The sequence below is a fragment of the Peromyscus maniculatus genome, chromosome 2 (genome assembly GCF_049852395.1).
Source record: "Peromyscus maniculatus bairdii isolate BWxNUB_F1_BW_parent chromosome 2, HU_Pman_BW_mat_3.1, whole genome shotgun sequence".
NCBI classification, from domain to species: Eukaryota; Metazoa; Chordata; class Mammalia; order Rodentia; family Cricetidae; genus Peromyscus; species Peromyscus maniculatus.
In genome coordinates, this window is record NC_134853.1 from 160586930 (window position 1) to 160613637 (window position 26708).

General features: G+C 49.4%; 2 protein-coding genes and 1 long non-coding RNA gene across 3 annotated transcripts in view; 1 reads left to right on the forward strand and 2 right to left on the reverse strand.

Moving 5' to 3' along the window:
- Window positions 1-1466: 1466 nt before the first annotated feature.
- LOC121827435 (uncharacterized) lies at window positions 1467-4938 on the reverse strand. The gene is made up of 3 exons (XR_006069729.2): window positions 4804-4938; window positions 4461-4509; window positions 1467-2078 (listed from the first exon to the last, which is right to left on the reverse strand). It is a non-coding gene; the product is annotated as an uncharacterized LOC121827435 (long non-coding RNA).
- On the forward strand, window positions 4818-18035 carry Agmat (agmatinase (putative)). The gene is made up of 7 exons (XM_006975454.4): window positions 4818-5138; window positions 7169-7371; window positions 10831-10879; window positions 12215-12410; window positions 14350-14529; window positions 17081-17165; window positions 17770-18035. Exons 1-7 carry the CDS (start codon window positions 4831-4833, stop codon window positions 17841-17843), a joined length of 1095 nt encoding a protein of 364 aa, XP_006975516.2. The 5' UTR covers window positions 4818-4830; the 3' UTR covers window positions 17844-18035.
- A 270-nt stretch (window positions 18036-18305) lies between these two features.
- Window positions 18306-26708, reverse strand: part of Dnajc16 (DnaJ heat shock protein family (Hsp40) member C16) — a 32673-nt gene continuing 24270 nt past the window's right edge. Inside the window, exons 10-15 of the mRNA XM_006975453.4 lie at window positions 25978-26160; window positions 25759-25835; window positions 24733-24813; window positions 24547-24645; window positions 22997-23167; window positions 18306-22287 (exon numbers count right to left, since the gene is read on the reverse strand). Of these exons, the coding sequence (XP_006975515.1) occupies window positions 21912-22287; window positions 22997-23167; window positions 24547-24645; window positions 24733-24813; window positions 25759-25835; window positions 25978-26160 (987 nt within the window). The 3' untranslated portion in view covers window positions 18306-21911. The remainder of the gene's footprint in view (window positions 22288-22996; window positions 23168-24546; window positions 24646-24732; window positions 24814-25758; window positions 25836-25977; window positions 26161-26708) is intronic.

A 26708-nucleotide genomic window follows, 5' to 3' on the forward strand; every position in this document is an offset into this window, starting at 1 on the left:
TGTATCAAATAAATAACTCCCTCTTCTTCTTCCCCTTCTTGTTTTCCTCCTTCTCCACCTTCCTGGGGTCTCTTATATCCCAGGCTACCTCCAAACTCACTCTGTAGTCCAGGATAACCTTGGATCTTCCCAGTGCTACCTCTCAAATGCAGCTGTTATAGGTGCAGGCCACCAGACCTGGATTTGTGCTCTGCTATTTTGTTGCAGCATCAGAAAAAGGACTAATACACGAAACACAGTTTTAAAAATGTTATTGGGAACTAACCATTAATCCCAGCAGAGGCAGGCGGATCTCTTGAGTTCAAAGCCAGCCTGGTCTACAGAACTAGTTTATGGACAGCCAGGGCTACACAGGGAAACCTTGTCTTGATTCCCCAACTCCCTCAATGCACCCCCCCCCCAAAGGCATTGGTGTGGCATGGTACTACATGCCTGTAATTGGAAAACTGAGGAAACGACGCAGGAGGATTGGGAGCTGGAAACCAGCCTGGGCTAAGTAGAAAAAAGTAAAATAAAAGGGCTGAAGTCACAGCTCGGTGACGCGAGCATTGTGTCCCGAGTTGCTCATCTTGCTGACACTGCCACACCAACATATCTAAGCTTCCACAACCACAGACAAGTTCCCAGTGCTGACTCTCACAGGACCCTTGCCTCACTGGACGGGTAACGCGATCTGCACAGACGGCTGAAGCGCACCAGTGTTTCCTGACACTCCGGCTCTCCCGGATGTTCCTTTGTTTTTCTAAAGCAAGCTCCGCCCCTAGAGCCCTTCTGCGCAGCTCCAGATCTGTCCAATCATGCACTCACTGACAAAAACAGTTCTTTTACAGGTTCGGACAAGGTTCAAAGCAGCCCCTTGGAGGCAGGCGGAGAGCGCAAAGTCTGTGCTGGAGCCTAGAGTTTGCTGGGACAGTGCCTTCCCCACCTTTCTGTCCTGGTGCACAAAGAACAAGATAGAGGGCGACGTGTGGAGTTTATTGGAGGAGAGCCGAGTGCCCTCCCCAGCACTGGAAGGGTGGGGGAAAGATTCCGTTTCTTCTATTGAAGGAAACTTGGGGACGGAGGAAGAAAGTCATGGATTCAAAGAAAAAGTTAATTCATGTTCTATATTTTGGAGCTCTGATTTAAACACGTTTTCCTTCCAGGCTGATGTCCATTTGGTATGTGCTGGTGGCCACTGCCCCTGGCCAGTGTCTGTGCATCACAGACATTAAATATGCATGACATTAGCCTACCTTGGGTTACTGCCCCAGTTAGCTTGAAATCTGCCCCAAATGACTCTCCATCTGGACGTGGACAGACAGGGAACACTGACTAGGATCAGCTGCCCAGGCGTTCTGACCAGACCCCCTAGCCGTAGGAAGGAGTGCCCGCTACCCCCACCAACTGCTTTCTGACTACACACTCACCTTTCTTCTTCTTCTTCTTTTTTTTTTTTTTTAATATTGACAAGAAGCGCCTTGAAGTAGGCTTCTTTTTAAAGTTTACTTTAAATTTATTTTTATGCATGTGAAGGTTTTGCCTGCATGCATGCACGTGCACTTTGTACCTTCTTGGTGCTGGTGAAGGCCCAAAGGGGACATCAGATACCTGGAGATAAAGTTACAGATGGTTGTGAGCCACTGTGTGGGTGCCGGGGACTGAGCCTGTGTGCTCTGGAAGAGCAGCAAGTGCTTTTAACTGCTGAGCCATCTCCAGTCCCTTTAGTTTTAGTGTGTGTGTGTGTGTGTGTGTGTGATTGTGTGATTGTGTGTGTGTGTGTGTGTGTGTGAGCTTGAGGAGGCAGAAGAGGCACCTAATTCCCTGGAGCTGGAGTTACAGGCAGCTGAGAGCCACTGCCGTGGGGCTGGGAACCAAACTCAGGACCTCTGCAAGAGCAGTAAGCACTCTTAACAGTTGAGCCAGGGCTGTAGCCAGACCAGGGCTCTTGTCCCACGTGGGCTGTGGTCCACTTTCCACTTCACTTGGCCTCTCAGGTGACAGCAGCAGATGTTTCTGCTAAGCTGGTGCCTCCTTGTGGGGATGACAGGACAGGACATCGGACCGTAGAGACTTCCTCATGAGGAACTGTCATCCGTCTGCAAAAGAAAACCATCACTTGTGAAAAGAGATTGTCCTGAGGGAAGCAGGGAGGTAGAGAAACTCCAGAACATTCACTCGGAAGGCCACCCTTTCAAGCATGAGGAGGGAGTGTTCCTCAGTCACAGGCACAGAGTGCCCGATGCAGAGAGGGCACCCATTAAACATGTGTGAGATGCATGGAAAGAAAACTGGCAGTGAGACGATCAGGTGCCCAAAGACAAGTGAGGAGAGGGAAACCATGGTAGAAATTGGGCGTCGAGAGGAAGAGACAGTTGCATTTCTGGAGGATAGACAGATCTGCCTTGAAGCATCTAATATGGAACACTCATTACTGACCTCAGAGAACTTTGCCCTGTGCCCCGGAGTGCATCCTAGAATGTTGCGTAGTGTCCTGTGTGGCCTCTGCAGCGAGGCTGTGCACCAAGGCACACAACTTTTTCCATTCGGTCTCAATTGCTAGAGAAAACACCAAAACCACCAAGTGTCTCACATGTCACGTCTCTGTTTGTGCTTTTTTTTTTTTTGCATTTATTTTTTGTATGTGTGTGCATGTGTGTAGATGTAACCAACTGTCTTATTAAATAAGAAACACAGAACCAATGCAAAGAAGAAAGCCAAGAGGTCAGAGCTAAGAGCTAAAACCTTATCCTTCCTCCTGCGGTGGTCCTACCTCTCCGAACCAGAGCTACTTCCTGTGTTAAAGTCTTTATATAGAGTTTCTGTTCTGCCTTCTCATTGGTTGTAAACTCAACCACATGACCGCCTCGTCACGGCCTGTCTGTATAGACCTCCAGGTCTTCTATGGTTGGTATTGAGATTAAAGGCATGTGTATCCAATACTGGCTGTATCCCTGAACACACAGAGACTTACCTAGCTCTGCCTACCAAGTGCTGGGATTACAAGCATACACCACCACCGCCCTGCTTTCCTATGGCTTGCTAATAGTTCTGACCCCCGGGCAACTTTATTTATTAACATATGAATAACATTTTAATACAAATAAAATATCACCATACATGTGTGCCTCGATGTTCCTGCAGGAGGTCAGAGGACAACTTTCAGGAGTCAGTTCTGTTCTGGGTGGCAGGGGTTGAACTCAGTTTATTAGGCTTGTCAGCTGATGCCTTCACCAGCTGAGCCATCCTGCTGGCCCCTAGTGATTTTTTCCCTTTCCTTAGAACCAGGGAGAAGACAGCACACTAGCCGGCTTGCTGCTGCTGTGCCTTTCTTGATAGCTCACTGCTAAATTCTTTGTAATACACTAAAAGGTTTTGTGGGTTTTTGTTTGTAACAGGATGTCACCATGTAGCTTTAGCTAGCTTGGTACTCCTTATGTAAATCAGGCTGACTCCAAACTCACAGAGACTCTCCTGCCTCTGCCTCCTGAGTGCTGGGATTAAAGGCTAATACCATCATGCATAACTATAATGCATTTTTATTTTATATTCTCTTTACTCAGAGTGCAACTGAAGGTCTTTGCAGATACGATGCAAATGTTCTACCCCCAGATATCCTTAAAAAAATATGTGTATGTATATTTTTTAAGGAGATACACACACACACACACACACACACACACACACACACACATACACACACACATGACCAGCCTGTGGCAAACACCTTTCTTTTGTGCTGAGGTGATGGATCTCTCTGAGTTTGAGGTCAGCCTAGTCTACATGACAAGCCGGAGCCCAGCCTGTGCCAGCTACATGAGACCCTATCTTAAAACAAGGACAACAGGGCTGGAGAGATGGCTCAGAGGTTAAGAGCACCTCTGGATTGCTCTTCCAGAGGTCCTGAGTTCAATTCCCAGCAACCACATGGTGGCTCACAACCATCTGTAATGAGATCTGGCACTCCCTCCTGTATACATAATAAATAAATAAGTCTTTAAAAAAATCCACTATCTTTATTTTTTTTTATTTTTTTATTTTTTTTTGGTTTTTCGAGACAGGGTTTCTTTGTGCAGCTTTGTGCCTTTCCTGGAACTCACTTGTTAGCCCAGGCTGGCCTCGAACTCACAGAGATCCACCTGCCTCTGCCTCCCCAGTGCTGGGATTAAAGGCGTGCGCCACCACCGCCCGGCCACACTATCTTTAAAAAAAACAAAAAAAACAAAAAAAAAACAAGGACAGGGGGCTGGAGAGATGGCTCAGCGGTTAGGAGCACTGGCTGCTCTTCCAGAGGTCCTGAGTTCAATTCCCAGCAACTACATGGTGGCTCACAACCATCTATAATGAGATCTAGTGCCCTCTTCTGGCCTGCAGGCAAACACGCAGCCAGAACACTATATACACAATAAATAAATAAATAAAAAAAAAAAAAAAAACAAGGACAACAAAAAACACAATGTTGCTTAGGTTGAGCATTTTACCTGAGCACTGAAGGCCAACGTAGACACACATGTTCCAGACCAGCCAGGACTGCAGAGTGAGACCTTTTGTTAACAATACAATACAACCATAGCAAACAAAGCAAAACAAAACAAAATTACTCTGAATAGGAGAGACAGACAAAGGCCAGATGTTGGGAGGCTCCTTGCACTGATAAACCAGGGGGGGCGGGCAGGTGGGCATGAGTGGGAAGCCTCAGGTGTCTCATTGACCAATCCAGTGCCAATACAGTGGGGAGCTGAAGTCCAGCGGGGCAGGTAGAGAAACGCTTGGGCTCTGGGGCCCTCCCAGGGCCCGCCCCTTTGATCCCAGGGCGCCCCTGACCTTTGAGCCCTGCACCTGGGGGCTGGCATGCTGGCGGGGTTGGGCTCCTCAATAGGCGGCATGCTGCGGCTGCTCATGTCCAGTTGTACCCGGGGCCCGGGGTCTGGGGTGGCCACGTGGCGTCCCTCTGTGGGGCTCCTCTCTCCTGGCCACCCCAGGATCCGCCAGGCTTCAGATGCCCCTCATCACCAGTCCCCCGGCTCTGAGTCATTGGTACAACTGGTGGGCGTCTGCTCCATGATGCGCCTGCCCCTGCAGTCCTCCCCTGAGGGGCTGGATGCCGCCTTCATCGGTGTGCCTCTGGACACGGGGACTTCCAACCGGCCTGGGGCCAGGTAAGGCCAGAAGCTCCCGAGTGCAGAAGGCACGTGGGGCTTGCACCTCTTCACCTAGGTCATTGGGATCAGGGAGGGCGGCTCCCTCCTCTTTCAACACGCAACACCAAGGGCTTAACACAGGATTGGAAGGCCAATCCTGAGATCTCAGGGTCATCAGGGGTCAAGAAAGGGTTCTCTGTACTCCTGTAACCTCAAGAAGCCGAGGCAGCTCCGAAAGGCCAGCCTGGGCTGCATTAGCAAGCCAGGAGAGTTTCTAGAACCCCAGCCTTGCTGGGATGGTGGATGTGCACACCCTAGTTCCATCCTAGGGGCCGCTGGTTTGAGAACAGACATTGGCTGGCCTGGAGAGATGGCTCAGCCTTTAAAGGCTAGGCTCACAACCAAAAATATAAGAGAACAAAATATAAGAGAACAGACATTGGTAGTCCCTTCCCCAAATCCACAACTATCAAAATCCAAGAGACCGAAAGTCTGTTTCTTAATTAGCAAGCAACGGCAGTTTCTGCTTCAGTTCATTGTATCTGACTGTATCAGGCTGAATTTTTTTTTTTTTTTCAGAGCCGAGGACCAAACCCAGGGCCTTGCGCTTGCTAAGCAAGCGCTCTACCACTGAGCTAAATCCCCAACCCCCAGGCTGAATTTTAAAAGCTGTCATTTAGTAAATGTCAATGAACCCAGGACATTTTGCAAAGTTGACCTCGTTAAATTCATACCACCACACCAGGACATAAATAACAGCATCATTATTTTAAAGATCAGGAAACAGAAACTCAGGCTAAGGAATTGTCTAATGCTATGTAATAAATTGGTAGTGGGTGGGCTCTTGTGTAAGGAATGGGGGGGTGTCTGAGTGACAAGCTCTCTCTCACTCAGCTTTCGAGGCCCCTGGTTTGATCTCCATCGATGAAAAAGACAAAACAGGCAAAGAACAAAGTGGAGCCTGTGTCCCATGCTGGTACTTAACTTTTTAAAATATTTACTTTTATTTCATGTGTACACATGTTTCTGTCTTCACGAATGTGTGTGCACCATATCTCTGCCTGGTGCTGAGTAGCCGGAAGGGGACAGCGTTGGGTCCCCCAAGAACTGGAATTAAGGATAGTTGCGAGTTGCCATGTGGGTGCTGGAAACTAAAACCAGATCTTCTGCAAGAGCAGCCAGTGCTCCTAACTCATGAGCCATCTCTCCAGCTCCTTAAATAAACGGTTAATTCCTATGTGTGCTCACGTGCATGCATGCGGGTAGGGAGGTCAGCCAGTGAGTCATCTCGGTATCACAGTCTGCCTTGTTCGAGACAGGGTCTCTCACTGACCGAAAGTTCACTAAGTGAGTTAGACGGGTGGCCAGGGACCATCTACTGACCCTCCTGATCTGAGTCTGCAGTGCTGGGAATTCCAAGTGGGTGCCACCACACCTGGTAGTTATATATGGGTTCTGGGGATCAAACCTGGACCCTTCCACTTAGATGGCAAGAGCTCTTGTGACTGAGCTATCCTTGTACTAAAACAAACAAACAAAAACCTAACTCAGCCTCAGATACTGTGTTACAGTATGGAAAACTAATAAACTGAACACGATCAGAAATTCTGTTAGTCTGCTATCGTCATGCATAGAGGTAATCCAGCACTCAGGAGGCTGAGGCAGGAGGATTGAGAGTTTGAGGCGATCTTGGGATACACGGTGAGTTTTGTGCCAGCAAGACCAATATAAAAACAATAAAATAAAAATAACAATACAATTAAAAAAGTCAAAAAACAAAACAACCAACCCCTCCAAATATACATAGATGAATGGTTCTCAGTGGGGTCTGTATTGTACCCAGTGGTCATGCCTGCTCACATCCAGACAGACTTTTACTTGGTGCAGGTTGAGGGGAGAGGTGCTCCTGGTTGCTAGTGGTTACAGACTCTATCCCACAGCACAGGGTCGCCTGTCCCAAATGTTAGGAGACAGAGACACTCCATTTAGGCACAGCGAGCCTCCAGAGCTCTGCAGCAGCTGACATGAAGATGATTCTTCTTCTCCAGGTTTGGACCCCATCGAATCCGGGAGGAATCGGTGATGCTGGGGGCTGTCAACCCCAGCACCGGAGCCCTCCCCTTCCAGTCCCTCAGGGTGGCAGATCTAGGCAATGTGAACGTCAATCTTTACAACCTCCAGGACAGCTGCCGGGTAATTCGAGAGGTCTATCAGAACGTCCTAGAAGCTGGCTGCATTCCTCTGACCTTGGGTAATGGCTGCCGGCAAGGGCAAGTGTGGCTTTTTCATGGTCGTCTGGGGAGGGTGGTTGTTCAATATGGGCCCATGGGAAGCTCTTCTCCAGGGGAAGCTGCTGGGAAGATAGACACAGAAGGAGAGTGAACACTCAAAGTCACTCATTTTAATCCAGGGGAGAAGATAGTTAAGATTCTGGGAGACCTGGCATGAAGGCTAACAGAGTAAGGCCCTGTCTCAGTGGGAAAAAGAAAAAAAATATGCTGGTTAACTAGGACAAGGCCAGTGAGGCATTTGCCCTCTGGCATAAAAAAAAAATCAACAGTCAAGATCGATAAACTCGGATAAGTAACCTATCCCCTGCTTTTCCTTCAAATCCCTGTTTGACTAGAATTGGTGTTACTGGATTTGTTGTTGTTCAGCCAAGAATTTCTTTTTTTTCAAAGGTTCTACCCCTGCAAGTATCTCACCCTCCTCCCTCTCCCTCCTCCCAGCCCTCTGCCTCAGACCTGGAGAAGGCTATCAATAGGGACTCAGTTGCCGTTTCCCAACTTCACAGACAAAAATGTTTTTAGTGACTGTGAGAACTGCAAGAGGGCCTTTCTTTCATGCCTTCTTTCCTTTTTTCTTACATTTATGTAGTGTGTGTCCATGTACACACATGTCACAGTATGCATATACAGGTAAGAATCCAACTTTTTTTAAATATTTATTTATTTATTATGTATACAGCATATATGACTGCAAGCCAGAAGAGAGCACCAGATCTTATTACAGATGGTTGTGAGCCACCATATGGTTGCTGGGAATTGAACTCAGGACCTCTGGAAGAGCAGTCAGTGCTCTTAACCTCTGAGCCATCTCTCCAGCCCCCAGAATCCAACTTTTGGGAGTCTGTTCTCTCCTTTTACCATGTGGGTCCTGGGGATCAAATACAGGTCATCAGGCTTTACCCACTGAGCCATCTGCCTGCCCTCCAGAGGATATATCTGAACCGGTCAGGATTTGCATCAATCTACAGGGCAGTGGTCCACATCGAAACAATGTGAGAGGTGTTTTTGTTTTTGTTTTGTTTTTAAATATCCCCATTTATTTTTGCCAATTTGCATTATTACCGGATTTGGCAGTGGTCGGGAGGGTGGCTTCAGGATGCCGGTTTTTTGACATCTCAACCTAGCTCTCACAAGCTGCTTCATGTTGCTAGGTGCTTGGCTTCATCTGTCAACAGGCGGAGTGACAATGCCCATCTCACTGCACTGTGGGCGGGGCGTGGGGTTAGCCAGCACTATTAATACTAATTGTCGCCCTAGGCCTGTACTGCTCAGTAGGGTGGCCTGTAATCTTAGCTACTCCTGAGACTAAGGCAGGGGGACCACACGTTCAAAGCCAGTCTAGACTGCAGAATGAGTTCAAGTCCAGCCTGGGCAACTTAGTGAGACCCTGTCACAAGATTCAAAAATAAAAAATAAAAAGACAGTGCTGTTAAATAACACCATACTCTCATACCTAGATATGTACAAGCAACACTGACTGTATAAACTGACGACTGTACTGCTCCATGGTGTGGTTAAGGCGAAGGTTTCTGTTGTGGACAAGAGAGGACATCCAGAAACACCTGGAAGAGTCCAGAGCAGAGATAAAAAGTAGACTGAATGTGACCTGCAGAGAGATGGGGAGGAGGGAAACGGGGCGGGGGTGGTGGTGGGGAGAGGGAGGCCCAGAGAAGAAAACAGAGAGAGTGAGCCGAAGAGAAGGAGCTTAGCCAAAGCACTAGCAGGGTTCTAAGGAGAAGAAGTAGCCGTCAGGAGGGAAGCCCATGAACTGGAGTTTAGGGGATGAGCTGGAAGGTCCAGGGGGCCAGCATGGACTCTGAAATGTGTGACAGGTATCTGTGACACTGAGGGACCTGGAGGCCAGCCTGTGCTAAAAGGCACCACCAATAGCCATTTGTCCCCTCTGCCAGTGAAAAGGGAATGACTCCTTTTGGTAGAGGAGAGCCAGCTTCACAAGTTCCTGAGGAAGGCTGGCTTTTGCCTAACCCTAGAATTTGGGGGAAATGGAGTTTCCTTTGGACCTGACACTAAACTCAGTGAGATTTAAAAAGAAAGAAAGAAAGAAAGAAAGAAAGAAGGGAGGGAGGGAGGGAGGGAGGGAGGGAGGGAGGGAGGAAGGAAGGAAGGAAGGAAGGGAGGAAGGAAGACAGAAAGAAGACACAAAGGGAGGAGGAGGATGTCTTGGAAAGGAGGATTGCAGTTGCAGGAGGAGGGGGAGATAAATGTGACCGAAACACTTTCTGTGTGAGTCTGGAGAGATGGCTCCGTGGTTGAGGGCTAATGCGGTTCTTCCAGAGGACTTGAGTTCAGTTCCCAGGATCCACATCTGCCAGTCCTCAAAATTATTTCTTAAAAAACATGAGATTAAGTTAGGCAGTGGTGGCACATGCCTTTAATCCCAGCACTCAGGAGGCAGAGCCAGGCGGATCTCTGTGAGTTCGAGGCCAGCCTGGTTTACAGAGTGAGATCCAGGACAGGCAACAAAAACTACACAGAGAAACTCTGCCTCAAAAAAAACAAAAACAAAAAACAAAAAACCCCATGAGATTAGTGTGGCAGAGCACCTGGCTGGCATGTGTGGAGCCCTGAGTTCAATTCCCAGTGTGAAAATTAATAAGTAAGTAGTATGGGGCTGGAGAGATGGCTCAGTACTTAAGAGCACTGGCTGTTCTTGCGGAGGACTCAGATTCAAGTCCCAGCACCCACAGGGCAGCTCACAGTCATCTATCCGTAACTCCAGTCCCAGAGTATACGACGCTGTCTTCTGACTTCTGAGGGCACAAGGCATGAATGTGGTGCAGAGACACACGCAAGCAAAACACTCAAACACATAAAAATGAAAATAAATAAATCTTTATAAAAAATGAAAATAAAATATTTGAACCGTAGAGATTGCTCTTGCATGCTGGCCACGCAAGCCTGATGACCTGAATTTGACCCCTGGAACATTACTGTAGGAGGGAACTGATTCTTCCAAGTTGTCCTTGATGTCCACACGTAGGCCATCAGCTCTACACATCATATACATAAAAACTAAGGCAAATGGAAAATAGGATCTTCAGCTTCTCAGCTTCCATATCGGGCAATGCAGGCGTACGCCGTTCACACCATCCCGGGAAGGTGTGTAGGACAGAGTTGTGTTGCAGAACAACTCATAAGCTTTGATTTATGCAATTAGTTATGTGTCTGAGTGTGGGTATGTGCCAGTGAGTACAGGTGTCAGTGAAGACCAGAGGTGGGGTCCCCTGGAGTTGGAGTTACAGGTGACTTGGGAGCTGCCTGACATGAGTGATGAGCAGTGTGTGCTCTTAACCACGGAGCCATCTCTCCAGTACAGTTCTGTAGTGGACCCGGAAGGGTGGCAGTGCCGGGTGACTTCGGGACTGTTGTGTTCATAGACGTGAGCTGTTTTCTCTCTGCAGGTGGAGACCATACGATCACATACCCCATACTGCAAGCGGTGGCAAAGAAGTAAGTCCCAAGCTCTCAACACTTGGGAGCTGAGGTCCAGTTGCCACTGGGTGACATCAAGTGACCACTGTGGGCTGAGAGGCAGGGGTGATTGGAAATCCCCACTGAGTTGTTTCTAGGGTTTGAAACTAAGGCTGGGCTCCGGGTGCGTCTGTCAGTCATCGGTTCAGAGCCCTTTCGCTTGGCCTGGTTCTGCTGTGGGATGGACACTCTGCGTTTTCAGTTGGCCTCTGGTTTGGAAAATGAAACTCAAGTGAGATATACAACCCCAGCTCCCTTCTGTGTGTTTTGCTTTGTGTGCCAATTACAAATATTGACGGTGGGAGGGGGGGGACGACGACGACACGTGTCCACCCCCCCCCCAAACTCCCTCCTTGCCTGGACAACAAATACTAGATTGTTCAGCAGATGCACGTCTGCACATTAGTCAGCTTTGGCTGACTTAGTCGGAGGAAGACAGAAGGGTGGAGATGGTAGGTGGGAGCTTCAGAATTTGTTTTGGGGAAGGCATGTGGATAGCATCCTGACTGGAGTGGGAAGGTGTAATAAGTCTTTCTTTGGACTGCCAGCTCCCGAATAATGACATGGTGACTTCTTATTAAGTATGAAAGATTGGCCTTAGCTTAGGCTTGTTCCCAACTTAAATTAAATTAAAACTTACATTAACCTGTTTATATTAATCTTCATTCTTCCACATGGCTCGTTACTTCTCCTCAGTATCGTATGTCTGACCTCCTCTGCATCTGGCTGGTGAATCTCCTGTCTCATGTTCTTTACTTGAGTTCCTCTCTCTCCCCAGAAGTCCTGCCTATCCTCTCCTGCCTAGCTATTGGCTGTTCAGCTCTTTATTAAACCAATAAGAAGGTGCCTTAGACAGGTGAGGAAGGACAGAGATACATCTTCACACAGTATTCTATACAAAAAGATTATCCCATCAGGAAGGCATATGGGTAGCATCCTGGCTGGGGTGGGAAGGCATGCGGGTAGCATCCTGATTTGGGGGTGGGTGGGGTCAGCCTTGTCTCAAGCTGTAATAGTCTCCTACTAGCATGGACTGTTCATTTGGGGTATCTGGCAGAGCTGATGGAGAGGAGCAGGGTCCGAACATCCTGTTGGTGCCTTAGCGGGAGAAAAGGTGGTTCTGACTGGTTCAGCCTTTCCTGAGTTCTGTCCTGTGCCAGTGTCTGTCTCTCTGAAATTCTGGGTGGCAGGCCAGTCATATCTGCTTCTACCTGACTTCTTCAAGGTGCTAAGTGAGCTGAACTCAGAAAAGAGATGGAAGGCAGGTAGCTGATGCCAGGACCCTTGACCTCTGAGCTGCTGTTTCGTTACCAGGCATGGCCCTGTGGGCCTAGTGCATGTGGGTGCCCACACCAACACAACTGACAAAACCCTGGGGGAGAAGGTCAATCATCGGACAGCTTTCCGTCGGTGCGTGGAGGAGGGACTGCTGGACTGTAAACAGGTGGTGCAGATCGGCATCCGGGGCTCTTCCAAGACTGTGGATCCCTACAGATACAGTCGGAGCCAGGTGATGGACTGGATGTCCTTCTCTCTCCCCCAAAGTATCTTCTTCATTGTCAAAGATGGACTCCATGGGGACTTAGAAAGTGTGGTTGGGGCTAGATGTGGCAGCATAGGCCCGTAATCCCAGTCTCCAAGGGTCGAGAATCTAGCATCATTCTCAGCTTCCTAGAGTTCCTGGCAAGCCTGGGCTACATGAGACCTCCTTTGAGGACAAAGCCAAAAACGGGCTGGCACGATGGTTCATCAAGTAAAGGCGCTTGCTGCTAAGTCTGATGATCTGAGTTGGATCCCTGGGACCCATAACGTGGAAGGAGAGAAACAACTCTGGAAGCTTGTCCTCTGACCTCCAACCTTCACACATGCATCACAACATGTACATGCCTGTGCTGCTCCCCGCCCCACCCCCAACCCCCACAAAGATAAGAAAAGGCAAGTGGAGATGAAAATCCGAGTTTGAATCAAGAGTCTTGTGGCAGCCAGGCGGTGGTGGCGCACGCCTTTAATCCCAGCACTTGGGAGGCAAAGCCAGGTGAGTTCGAGGCCAGCCTGGTCTACAAAGTGAGATCCAGGACAGGCTCCAAAGCTACACAGAGAAACCCTGTTTCGGAAAAAAAAACAAAACAAAACCAAAAAAAAAAAAAAAAAAAAAGTCTTGTGGCAAGAGTAGATTTCTGCTTTTGTTTTGATACAGGGTCTTAAGACTGGCCTGCAACTCATGGTGATCCTTCTGCCTCAACCTCTTGAGATATTGGAATTGCAGGTGTGAGCCACTTGCCTGGCTCAGGGAGACATTAATGAGGCAGAAGCAGCCTGTTGCTGCGCAGCAGAACGAAGCAGAAAGTAGAGCCCTGGGGAGGCTGCTGGCTTAGAAGATGTGGGCGTGTGAACCTGAGTCTAGGCCAGACACCCCTTCTTGGTGTTTACTGCAACACCCAGCAGGCAGAAGGCTCTGGTCTGAACACAGGGCAAGACTCCCACACAAACACCCCAGTCCCTTTTTTTTTTGAGACAGGGTCTCAGGACATAGCTTTGGTTGTCTTGGAACTCGTTCTGTAGACCAGGACTAGCTTTGAACTCACAGAGATTCACCTGCCTCTGCCTCTGAGTGCTGGGATTAAAGGTGTGCGTTACCACATCTGGTCCTCTTTCTTTTCTTTTCTCTATGTAGCCCTGGATGTCTTGGAACTCGTTCTGTAGACCAGGCTGGCCTTGAACTCACAAGATCCACCTACCTTTGCCTCCCAAGTGCTGGGATTAAAGGCATGCACCACCATGCCTAGCTATTTTATATTCCTTTTAATTACATTTATTTATTGTGTGTGTGCGTGCCACAGCATGAGTGTGGAGGTCAGAGGACAAGTTGTGGAGTCAGTTCTCTTCCGCTGAGTGGGTCTTGGGGATTGAGCTCAGGTCATTAGTATTGGTAGCAAGTGCTTTTACCCTAGCTGAGCTGACTCACCTGTCCAGTCCCTCAATTTTAGGGTGTATCAAGGCCAATGTTCTGGACAGAAGCATCTAGAATAGTGCTTCTCAACTGTGGGTTGGTATTCCTTTCAAACCACCTTTTCACAGGGGTCACATAGCAGAGAGCCTGCTTATCAGATCTTTACATTACAACTCATAACAGTAGCACAATTGCAGTTATGAAGTAGCAATGAAAATAATGTTATGGTTGGGGTTCACCACAGCATCAGGAACTGTATTAGGAAGGTTGAAAACCCCTGACCTAGAGTCTTAAATGACAAGTTTCTCACCCTTGGTTTCAGCTCAGTTCTTTTCTGATACTGACACTCAGGTCATCTTTGACTTTGATTCCTAACTTCATCAGTGGAGCGGGGACCATGGTTCCCCTCATGGAAGTTGAGGTCAGATGTGATAAGCGTGTGAGAAGCTGAGCATGGGGTCAGCTATGATCAGCAGCTCTTTGGCTCTCCACTCTTCAGGGCTTCCGTGTGGTCCTGGCTGAAGACTGTTGGATGAAGTCATTGGTTCCCCTGATGGCAGAGATCAGGCAACAGATGGGGGGCAAGCCTCTTTATGTCAGCTTTGGCATAGACGCCTTGGATCCTGCCTATGCCCCAGGAACAGGGGCACCAGAAGTTGCTGGGCTCACCCCTAGTCAGGTAAGTGGGCTTGCTCAGTGGATTCCCAGGGTGGGTATTATTGTTATGTATGCCCCCCTTGTCCATGCCTCTGTGTGTGTGTGTGTGTGTGTGTGTGTGTGTGTGCAGGCATGCTCACACAATGCATGCATGCACGCCTGTGTGTACAGGTTCCCATAGAGGCCAGAAAGAGCATTAGATCCTCCTGAAGCTGGATTCACAGGTGGTTGCACGCCACCTAATGTGGATGCTGGGAACCAAACTTGGATTGGTTTGGTTCAAAACCTCTGTGAAAGCAACAAGCACTCTTAACCACTGAGCCATCTTCCTAGCCCTAGAGGGTGCATTTTATTTTTTAACTTGGTATTGATTCTGTCAATTTCACATCATGTACCCCAACCCCACTCATCTCCCTGTCGTTGTATCTGCCCTTGTCCTCCCCACCCCCACCACCAAAATCTCATCGTGGAAGCTGTAGTGTGTCCCAGTGAGTCACACAGGCTACACAGCATACTCTTCAGTCCATACATCTTTACTTGCAAATGCTCATTGCAAGGAGTCATTGGTCCGGTTTGAGGCTCTGGCTTCTGCTACACTATCAATACTGGACCCTACTGGGACTCCTCTTGGATATTCTGGTGCTGCCCCATATTGTGGAGATCCTACAGCTTTGGATTTGCAGGACTGGCCCCTTCACGTGCTCCTTGCAGTTCATAGATAAGGTGGATGTTGGGGTGGGCCAACTCATAGCCCTGGATCGGGACCTGGGTGGTAGCTGAGGAGAGCTCTTCTGCAGGGCCCCTGGCTAGCTAACCCAATGCTGCAGGGTTCAGGCTTGCCTTGAATCATGCAGCCCATGCAGGCCTCTAACTCAGCTTCTGAGTGCTGGACTATGATGGGCTTCAACCACCAAGGCAGGATTTTAAAGACACAGCACCTGGATGTGTCTAACCTCTGGCCTGAGGGCTGCATGCCCTATTTGGCCAAGGATAGCTGTGGATAGCGCCCAACACAAAATTGTAAACTTATTTAAAACATTAAGAGATTAAAAAAAAAAAAAAACCAGGCAGGGTGGTGGTGGCACATGCCTTTAATCCCAGCGATTGGGAGGCAGAGGCAGGCGGATCTCTGTGAGTTCCAGGCCAGCCTGGGCTACAGAGTGAGTTCCAAGAAAGGCTCCAAAGCTACACAGAGAAATTCTGTCTCAAAACAAACAAACAAACAGACAAAAAACCAAAACCAACCAACCAACCAAAAACTGGACTGTGTGGTTCTTAAGCATGAAATTTGTAGACCATAATGTCATCTCATAATATCATGAGGTTGGGCAGGCCTGAATATGTCCTCAGGTCTGACTGTAGTTTTGGGTGCTCAGTGAAGAGGCCCTGCTTTGAGCACGGGCTGCTTGCCGGTGGTTTTCTAATATCCTGTTTTGTAGCCAGGGATTAAACCCAGGCCTCACACATGCTAAGCAAGCGCTCGCCCCCTGAACTTTGGGACCATCCTGAAAGATCTGAGAATTCTTTATTATTCTTTCTGCCTCTAGTTCATCTATAGTCAATCCATGGGCACCATTCTGTAGTGTCCCCTCTTAAGAACACCGAACTTTGGGGCTGGTGGTGTGGCTCAGTAGTGGCACACATGCTTAGCACGAACAAAGGTCTATATTGCTATTCCCAGCTCCAAAACAAAACACAATGCACCAAGCTGCTTATGGTTAAATTAATAAAGTACACACATAGAGACTGACTCCCAGTGGCTGGAGCATTTTGGAGTCAAGCCTGATGAGCTACACTGAGACCCACAAGGGAGTGAGCAGGGCCTTTCCATTGTCCATTACCCTGTCTTCAGAGGCCAGGGTATGAGCGGCAGGTTGTCCAAGGTGTAAGTGAATTGCATACATTTTCTAAGAAAAGAGGATGCTCATACCTGCGTCTCTTCCAGCCATTCCTGCCCATTCAGGAGCATTTCTGGAGCAATCCTAAACCCTCTGCTTTTCTTTTTAAATTTATTTATTATGTCAGTATTCTGCCTGCATGTACGCTTGAAGGCTAGAAGAGGGCGCCAGATGGTTGTGAGCCACCATGTGGTTGCTGGGAATTGAACTCAGGACCCCTGGAAGAGCAGCCAGTGCTCTTGGCCTCTGAGCCATCTCTCCAGCCCTGTCCTCTGCTTTTCACACTCAGGAGGGAAACTTCTTTGGAAAGGCAGCTGTCTTTATACCTGTTTCTAACCCACCTTAGCCATCTCCATCTACTTCGCCTTTCTTGTTACTATGTGTTAGCCTGTGTCTCTGCCCAGAATGCTGAGTCATCTCATCTGCCAGTCCCTTGAAGTGTTTGTACCTCAGGAAGCCTTCCCACACCCAGGCTGTCTCCTGTAGGTTGCCTGTCTCAGGCTCTTGACCGTGACATTGCCTGGCTTGACTCCGCCATCACACCATGAAGCCCCTAGGAAAGGGCCTGTGTGTTGGGAGCTGTGTCCCTGGGGCGAGCACATCTCAGTCAGGGGTGGGTACCTATGCTGCTGCCGGTTGCTCATTGGCAATGACCATCACTTCCACCTTGGGCAGGCCCTGGAGATCATCCGAGGTTGTCAAGGCCTGAACGTGGTGGGCTGCGATCTTGTGGAAGTTTCCCCACCATATGACCTCACAGGTGAGTGAAGAGGAACAATGCTCCACAGGCAGCTCTTGTTTAAATTAGACTCATCTAGTGAGTTAGGCCTCCATGTTTACCTCAGGGACCCTGTGGGAAATGACCAGTAGCAAAGGGAGAAGCCTGTTACCACAAAAGTGAGGAACATGAGCTAATGAAGCAAACCAACCCCTGGGAGGTGCCAGGTGTCATTAGTGAAGACAAAGGCAACAGCCTGCCGTGCAGTGAGTGACAGGGTGCCTCAGTCCCACCTCCCTTTGATAGTTTGCTGAAAAGTGAATTTGCAAAGCACACTTTAGTGGAGTAGGCAGACGCCTGGGCAAAACGGATGTCCTCCCACTTCTAACTGGAAGAAAAACAAACAAAACCACCTTCTAGTTCGGCCTATTGGCCCGAGGGTGGGCTATGAGCAGCACCTGCCATAAGAGTATAGACTCCTCATACTGTCTCCAAATGACGCTTGGTGGGGGCTGAAGGCATGGTCACAGGCGGATAGCACCCAGAGTTCAGAAGTCAGGGCTCTGGGGAGGCCAGCGGCTAGGGTCCTAGAGCCTGGGCCTCGGGGGTCACGCACCTCCTCACGGCATTCCTTCCTCCTTCCTAGGCAACACGGCCCTCCTAGCAGCTAACCTGCTGTTTGAGATGCTATGTGCTCTCCCCAAAGTGACAACTGTCTGAGTCTATTCTTCAAGCCAAGACAGACAGTGTCATGACGGAGCCTCAAGGACTTGTGGACAAGCAGTGCAAGGACGAAAGCGAGCTTTGCACAAATGTCACCCCTGGTGCAAATAAGGACCTTTCAGAACGCCGACCCAAGCAGAGCAGCTGGTGCTCTGTCCTCCTGAACATTAAAACATTTATTTACTCTTATGTGTGCCTGAGTTCGTGTATGTGTACCACACGTGTGCAGGAGCCTGTGGGGTTCAGAGGAGGGTGTAGGACCCCTGGAAACTGGAGTTACAGGCAGCTGTGAGCCACTAGTGGGTGCTGGGAACTGCACCCAAGTCCTCTGCGACAGTGAGCGCCCAACGGAGGAGCCTTCCGCCCTTTTTGGTTTCCGAGCCACCTCCAGCCTGCAATTCTGACAGTGTATCCATGATGAAATCACCTTGCAATTCCAGAGGTGCCCCAGAGCCATCACACATTAAAATAGTTTATTTGTTTCCAGTCCATAATATTCTTAAAACAAAATAACATTAGCTTTAGTGCCTGTTCACAATACAAAAACAAAACAAAACAAAAAACAAACGAAACTGAAAAGTAAAAACATAAAACATAAAAAGACACAATTTGCCAAATAAATTATTTGTTCTTAATAGTATCAAAAGTGCAAAATATTCCCCTTCCTCTCAGGTCTGTCTCCCAGGTACAGCCATCGTCCCTAGCAGACAAAACCGGTGGATTCAGCACTGCCATGCTGCCTTTGTTTCCAAGGGCAGCGCCAGATATGTGGACATGAACTACATTTCATCTCCATCCTCTATTTATTCAACTATTTACTTGTTTATTTTGTGGTGCTAAGATCAAAGAATACAGGGCCTCATATGTACTACGTGAGTATTCGAACCACCGTGTAACACCCCAATCTGGTAGCCTTTGTTTTTTGAGACAAGGTCTCATAGCCCAAGCTGCTTTCACCTGCTCATGCTAAAGATGACCCTGAGCTCCTGATCCTCTTGCCTCTGCTTCCTGAGTGCTGGGATTACAGGCATGTGCTCCACATGTGACTCCTTGCAACAATATTTAAGAGATTCTCCCTAATTTTCCTCCCTCATCACTGGAGATCAAATCAAGGGGCTCACATATGCTAGGCAAATGCTTTACCACTGAACTACAGCCCCAGTATGGAATTCTATTCTGACAACAAAACAGAGGCTGAGTGCTCACTTCCAATCCCTCGCTCCAAGCAAAGCAAATGGGTCAGACCCATTTTATTATTTTTTTCCACACCAGGGAGACACGACAGTGGCTGCAAATGATCAGCACTACGGAAAGGCTGGGAATGAGACTAACCCACCTGAAAACATGCAAATCTGTGGGGTGGTGGCAGGTGACAGGGAGAGCAGCCTGCTTCTGCAATGTCGCGAGGCAGCCTATCAGCTCTGGGTTAGACAAAGGGCAGCCAGTCCCTGAGTGGCAGGAAGAGGTATTCCACACAGACTGACTAAAGAGGCTACTGCACCCTGCCTACTGAACATGATTCATAGGCTGTCTCCCGCAGACACTCACCTCCTCAAACAGCAGTATCTCAACTGAAACTGGGTCCTGGGATATTACATTCATTAGGATGAGAAACCTTGGCATTTGGCTGAGCATAAAAATAGCTCATATTTGACACAAAAAATAAACAATTCATGGAAATAACATTCAGGAAGAAAGGCTTGTATCTGTCAAAGGTAGACTTGTGGTACATGCCTGTAACCCCAGGACTTGGGAGGCTGAGGCAGGAAGGCCTTGAGCTGGAGGCCAGCCTGGGCTACATAGTGAGCAAGCAAGCCAACCGTGATGTCCACTGTGACACTACCCCCATCGGATCTGCAGGGATTCTGGACTCAGTTCCATCACCACTTCCCTCTGTCATCCAATGGAAGGGACTTTTATCTTCTTGGAACAGTTTTGAAGAAAGAACAAAAACCTGGGGAGTTTTTGGTTTTCAGAATTATATGTCAAGGAATTTTATCAGTTCCAGAAATGTAAAGACAAAAATCTATCAATGAGTTAAAACATACTCACAAGAGGAGCCCCACCATTAAACAAAACCAAACAAAACACCAGAAAAAACCCAAACCAAACATGATTTGTCCGTGATCCTGGGGATGGAACTCAGGCTTTACACCTGCAGGCACGTGTTCTACCCTAGCTCACCCTCAGCCTCCAAACACGCATTCTGAGGACTGGGCACTGGGGAGCCCATGACTGCCTTCACCCTTTCTAGCTGGGCCAGCCGCATGAGAAGCAGCATTGAGGGTCAGCGTGTACTTCTAGAGGGCCAGATGGAAGAATGAAGCCTGGCAGTGATTTCTTCATGTTTTTTATTTTTTGGTTGTTTTTCGAGACAGGGTTTCTCTGTGTAGTTTTGGTGCCTGTCCTGGAACTCGCTCTGTAGACCAGGCTGGCCTCGAACTCACAGAGATCCACCTGCCTCTGCCTCCCGAGTGCTGGGATTAAAGGCGTGCGCCACCATCGCCCGGCTTCTTTATTTTTTAATAAAGCTAAAGACTCTTTGAGAACTACAGAGGGTCTTGGGCTCAGAGAGTTATCACTTACCACTGGAGCTCAGTGTTTAAAGTAGTCAGGATCCGAGGTGCTTGGTTCAAAGCAATTATGATTACAGAATACTAACTGAGTGAATGTCCTGTCCCTGATTTGTGCCCTTCACTTTATAAAAGGGCACTTGCTTGACAGTAGAACATACCATGTGTGACGGTTGTCCAAACTCCCCTTGTGGTTTGGCCCTAAAAACAAAGGGTATGTTGAGTGGACGAACATGATCCCGCCCTGAGCCTGAGGGTGCGTGGAGCCAGGCAAGCTGGATTCGATGGGTCTGATCTGGCAGCAGGAAGCAGCGATAAGGGAGGGACGAAATGAGGAAGCTGAGAAGCCAAAATGCAGGCCAGAAGTAGGAAGCTAGCTGCCTGCTGGACAGGAGTCGGGAACAAGTCTCAGCTCAGTCGGAGAGACAACTTGAAGGTTCAGCACTTTGGGGACGACAATGTTCAAGATGCAATTGTCAGAGAGGTCAGGTTCCTTGGTACGAAGACACACCTGGCATTTTCCCCGACCGAGAGTGCGGCAGGAGGGGCTCCTGCACTGGCTCTCGGTGGACAGGAAGAATAACTGCTGTCACTTAAATCTACTGGCTCTATGGCAGCTTATCTACGCTCAGAACAAGCTCACAGGTTATGGCTCCTAGTATCCGAACTCTAAAATCCACAGAGGCAGAAAGGCATCTGGAGACAGGTCAGTGGCTCAGTCGTGACAGTGCTGGCTAGGCAGACTCTGCCCTGGCTAGGATGGGAGTGTAGTAAGGGACAGGGACGGGGACAAGGGACGCTCATGAAGGATCACAGGGCTGTGAGACTCCAGTCAGAGGTCAACCCTCCCTCCTCTGGGTGGGGAGAACCAAATGTAAATGTTACACCCTCACCCACTGCTCAGCCTTTTCCTTTCAAAGCCATGGCTGGCCAACTGTTGTGGGAGATACCCCCAAAATATACTTCTCAATGTTTGCTCCCAGAAGATGGCCACATGTAAAACTGCTTAGAACTAGGCCTCTCTCAAGGATGCAGGCCCTAGGAGCTCTGCTGGGCTGTCTGTCCTGAACTGTTGAGAGCATGTGCCTTGGCAGGAGCACAGCAGGGACCAAGCCAGGAGCCTACTGGAGGGGGGAGGGGGAGGGGAGAGTGACCCACCCTGCAGGACAGGTTAGTGAGGATCCTGAGGTTCATCCAGCACGACTTGAGGTCAAACCACGGGCTTCTCCAACCTAAGGACAGGGTGGTGTGAGCATGTCACAGGGACAACAAAGAAGGGACGCGCGTCTATCTGAAGTAGTGCGGCATTCATACGGGGACGAGAAAACCCAGGGAAAGGTTTTCATCTAGGGGTCAAACCTGCGACGTATTTTACTCCTAGGTGACAAAGGAAAGGTCTTCTAGCCATTGCTCTAGAAGAGAAATCTAAAACCTAGACTCTCCTAAAAATCCCTGTTCCTGGGGCACATTAAAAACCTGAAGAGTCCATATCTCAGTCTAGCTCAGGCCATGATGGGATGTAAAACCTTTGCAAGGAACCTTCCAGCAGGCGCTCCATCCACAAGGACAACTTGCTCAGCTTGCCCTTGAGGGGCTTGGGCCCAAGGCCACAGGGAAGCTTCCCTCTGGAGGAGTCAGGGTCGCAGGAGGCCACAGCCTCCTCGTCCACTGTCTTTAGGGGCTTGAAAAGGCAGAAATACTTCTTGTGGCCGTTCAGGGCCAGCACGTAGCCAGTGTAGTCCCGCTCCATAAAGTGCTTGTCATACTGGTTTGGGATCGGGGCTGCGTCCTGAGCAAACTCCAGCAAGTACTCCAGCCACTCTCGGTGTTTGTCCAGACTCAGGAAGGAGAAGTGGAGGCTGCTGCTCCTGTGTGAAGAGCAGACAGGGGTCAGGAAGGGGCTCGGCTGCAGGCCGCGGAGGGGAGCGCCAGCACTCTGCACAGGTCTGAACAGCCAGGAAAGGCTGGCTGACCTTAGGAGAGGATTTCTGCGGAGTTGGGGGTAAGTGGGGTGCTCATGCTCCTCTGTTCAGAACCAGCAAGACATGAAGTCAGGGGAGAGTGGTGGGGAGTGGTGTCCCTGTAATCCTAGCACATGGAAGGTAGAGGCAGGAGGATTGTTCTGAGTTTGAGAGCATCCAGGGCTACATAGAAAGAACTAGCTCAAGTCAGGTATGGTGCTTACCTTTAATCCCAGCACTCAGGAGGCAGAGGCAGGCAGATCTCTGTGAGTTTGAGGCTAGCCTGGTCTATAGTTCCAGGACAGCCAAGGCTATGCAGAGAGACCCTGTCTCAAAAAACTAAAATAAACAACTAAAAACCAACCAAATAAAAGTCAAGAGAAGGCCCCCAATGATGGCAGATGTCTGGCATGAGAACGATACAGAATCCTGCCCCTCAAGTGGGAAGTGTGCGAGTGTCTTCCAATCTCTTATCCCAAGTGGAGTATCTTCTCTCTTCTTTCTTTAGGCACACATCCACACGCTAACACACACACTCGCACGCACACACCAACCACACAGCACATAATCAAGCATGTATACATACACATACATACACACACACACCCCTGCTTACCCAGTGAATGTGTAGACCTCTAAAGCAAATTTCTGCAGCAGGCTTGTCTTGGTGGAATTGGAAAGGATGAGGACCACATTCATGTGGCCTGGTCTCAGGCGTACCAAGTTGCTGGTGTACGTCACATCTGTAAGCTCAGTCACCTCCACAAAGCCTTTCTTGGGAATCTTGCTGTGGAGAAATACAGAGCAGTTTAGAGATGGTCAAGACAGGGGAGTGGAAGGCAGTGGAAGCCGGGCGTGGTAGCACATGCTGCAACCCTAGCAGCTGGGCAGTCGAGGCAGGGGCATGAGAGGCAAGCCTCAACTATGTGGTGAGTCTGAGGCCAGCCTGGGCCATGAGAACAGTCAAACCAAACAACCAAACCAGTGGAGCACAGCGCCTCCTGGCGAGGGGGACCAGCTACACTGCACTGACTCGGCCCTGCCAGATGCACAGGGTCCACTCCAGGGGCCCTGGCCTGCAGCAGCCCTGCTCATGCCGCTTCTCATCTGGTGCAAGGGCAGCTGTGTGTCAGGTCAAAGGAGACCACGAATGCTCAGTCTGTTGTTAACTCGGGCTGGTCGGTCCTCTGCTGGGGACACCAGCAGTTCTGAGTCATGGGGACAGCTACCCCCAGCTTCTGGCTCATTTGCCTCCCTTGTGAGTTCTCCTATCTCTTCCTGCTTTCATCACAGAGCTGGGATTGTGAATCTGCAATCACAGGGCACTTGGTCTGTCAGTCCTGTATCTACACATGGAGAGGATCTCAGTGAACCCCGGGCAGCAGTGACTTTTTCCCTTACTCAGGAGGCCTGGGAAGGGGCTGGAGAGACTGACTGACTGCTCATGTGTTATGAGTGTGCACTGTTCTTCCAGGAGCTTTACAACAGCCTGGAACTCCAGCTCTAGGGGTACAACACCCCCCATACTTAAAAAATTATAATTAAATTAAAAAACCCCAAAGCCTCAAAATGCCTGGGAATAGGAAGGTTTTGGACTTTTAGATTTTATAATATGTGCAAATATGCAAGGCGATATGGCCGGCAGTCCCAACCTGACATCTATGTCTGTTCATTCACCCCAGCCTGCAGGTGACTTCACATACACTTTGTGTGCATGCATGTGCACTGTGACTGTGACTCATGGGATGAGGCACACAACTGTTTTATTTTTTCTGGGATGAGCTCTCAATATGTAGTTCTGGCTGGCCTGGAACTCACTATATAAAACTCACAGAGAGCTGCCTGCCTCTGCCTCCCAAGGGCTGGGATTAAAGGCGTGCGCCACCATGACCGCCACTATGACCAGCTGGCACAGAATACTCTATGTGTGGTCTTAGGCTGCTGGCCGTTATGTTTCACACTCTGGGTTATTTTAGAGTTGGGGGCGAGGATGTTGCTCAGCGAGAATGCTTGTCCAGCACATCATGGTTTGATCCCCAGCACTTCAACCCCCTCCCCTGATCCAACAGCCAGGTTTTAGAGCACAGCAAGGTGGAGGTCCCTCCACACTATCCACCCTCCACGCTCTTTGAGGCCAAGGGCAGGCGTGTGGTGTCTGGGAAGAACCTGCTGCTTTCTTTGGTGAAGGTTGGCTCAGTCTTCCCGGTCTTCTCAGGGACCTCTTCCTTATCTGGAGGCTGTGACTCTCGTTCCTCATTTGAGTCGCTAAAGAATGAAAACAAGTTATTATTTTTTTTAAGGGGTCTAAACGGCCCTGGCAGACGGGGCTCCCACTGATGTCCCTAGGCTCACCTGAAAGCCTGGACGATGACAGTGCCGAAGAGAATGAAGAGAGCGGAGAAGATGAGGGACAGCAGGGGCATCATCTCCCGCCTGAAAGCAAAGGCAGCTGGTTAGCTGCACATCCGTGGCCCAGGAGCGAAGCCCCAAACCAAAAGCCTTTCTCCAAGAAACACAACCCAGGACAGGCTGTTGCTGGGGTGGGGGAGGGGAGACTGATACTGGCAGAGGGCTTTAGGCTGCGTCTAATACGCTCTGCAGGAGGAGATGAATACTTTAATAAGTCGTACACAGGGAAGGACTTGCTGCCACTGAGGTATCTATTGGTGGTTAGAGTCTGTGGAATGATCTCAGTCTGATTCTCCTGTGGCCAGAATGACCAGATGTGGCTGAGATGGAACAGGGTGTGTCACAGTCAGCTTCAGCTGTCAACCTGACACAAACTAGAGTCATCTGGAAAGAGGGAACCTCGGCAGCAGGAGAGTTGCCTCCATCAGACTGGCCCAAGGGTGTTTCTTGATTACTAATTGACAGGGAAGGGTCCAGCCCACCGTGGGTGGTGCCACCCATGGGCAGGCAGACCTGGGTAGCCAGTAAGCAGTGCTCCTCTGCGGTCTCTGCTTTCGCTTGTAAGCCAAAATAAACTTTCCTCCCCAAGTTTGTTTTGGTCATGGATGGACATATTTATGGATGTGCACACTGGACTCCACGTTTCAGGCCCTGTGCTGAGAGGCGACACGCCATGAAGAAGGAACCAGTATCAGCTCTGATGACAGGGAGGCCAGCTGGAGTGATCCTTCCCTCCCAGCAGGAGGTGCCAGTCAGCAAATATTAAAAAGTAAAGCCAAGAGAAAGGAAGCCTGTCACTGGGAACATGTGAATGCATGAACTCTCCCATTTCTGGCAGCACGGAAATCCAAGGACAGCTCTTTCCAGAGCTTCGAGGCTGGCTTTGACAGCCTACAGCAGGCACATACTGACATTCTGAATGATCGAGGCTAGCTTTGACAGGGAAAAGGAAACCCCACAGGGTCCTACCAGTTACTGTGAAGCAGGCTCTCCCACCAGTCTGAGAGGGAGTCAGAAACAGAGTAGAGCCACCGGAGGAAAAACACCTACCAGAGAGGAAACAGGCAGTGTTCAGGACCGAGCCCAGAGGGAGGCCCCCACACTTCCCAACACAGCGCTTCTTCAATCCCTGCTCTGCCCCTGCCCCTCCCCCTCCTGAGGGCCCATCTTCCCTGACCCGATGCTCACAGGGGCAAGTTCATCAGTCAGGTCAGGGAGCACAGCCTCGGAGGACAGAAAGGCCGGATCTTTCCGGAGCTGGTCCAGATAACCCAGAAGGACGAACTTATCGCTCTCGCTGCCCGTCCAGGGGTCGTCCAGGGTTTTAAACACCACCCTGCCTGCTGTGTTTCTTCTTTCCAAGATGGACACCTGGGGGAAAAGGAGAAAAACCATTGCAGCAGGACAGAATGACACCAGGAATCGCAGCCCCTGGGAGGCTGAGGCAGGATGGGGAGTTTGAGGCCAGCCTGGACTTACACAGCTAGACCTTATATATATAAGGCTGGCCTGAAGCTTTGTCACCCTGCCTCTACCTCCTGACAATCGTCAGAGTAACGGTTCTTATGGTGAGTTCCCAAAGCTTCAGCCAAAATTCTAAACCTTTTTTCTTCCCACAGATTTTGTGTGACAGACTCTGACTTAACGTTAGAGTTGAGTTAGAGTTGAGGCGCCTTTGCTTTGCAGAGCATTTCCATGACAACTGAGTGAGAACAGAGAAGGCGGGTCATTCCCTTCCTTTCTGTGATGGGGATGAAAGCTAGGACCTTGCGCATTTCAGGCAAACACTCTATCACCAGACTACAAGCCTCACTCCTAAAGAACCAGACTTCTGGGGCTGGAGAGATGGCTCAGAGGTTAAAAGCACTTGCTTGTTCTTCCAGAGATCCTGAGTTCAATTCCCAGCAACCACATGGTGG

Bases quoted from the DNA above. Each gene is read 5' to 3' on its own strand.
- Agmat (XM_006975454.4), top strand. From the start codon at position 4,831: ATGCTGGCGGGGTTGGGCTCCTCAATAGGCGGCATGCTGCGGCTGCTC. The intron at 5,139-7,168 runs GTAAGGCCAGAA...CTTCTTCTCCAG, and splicing joins TCCAACCGGCCTGGGGCCAG to GTTTGGACCCCATCGAATCC. The intron at 7,372-10,830 runs GTAATGGCTGCC...TTCTCTCTGCAG, and splicing joins CTGCATTCCTCTGACCTTGG to GTGGAGACCATACGATCACA.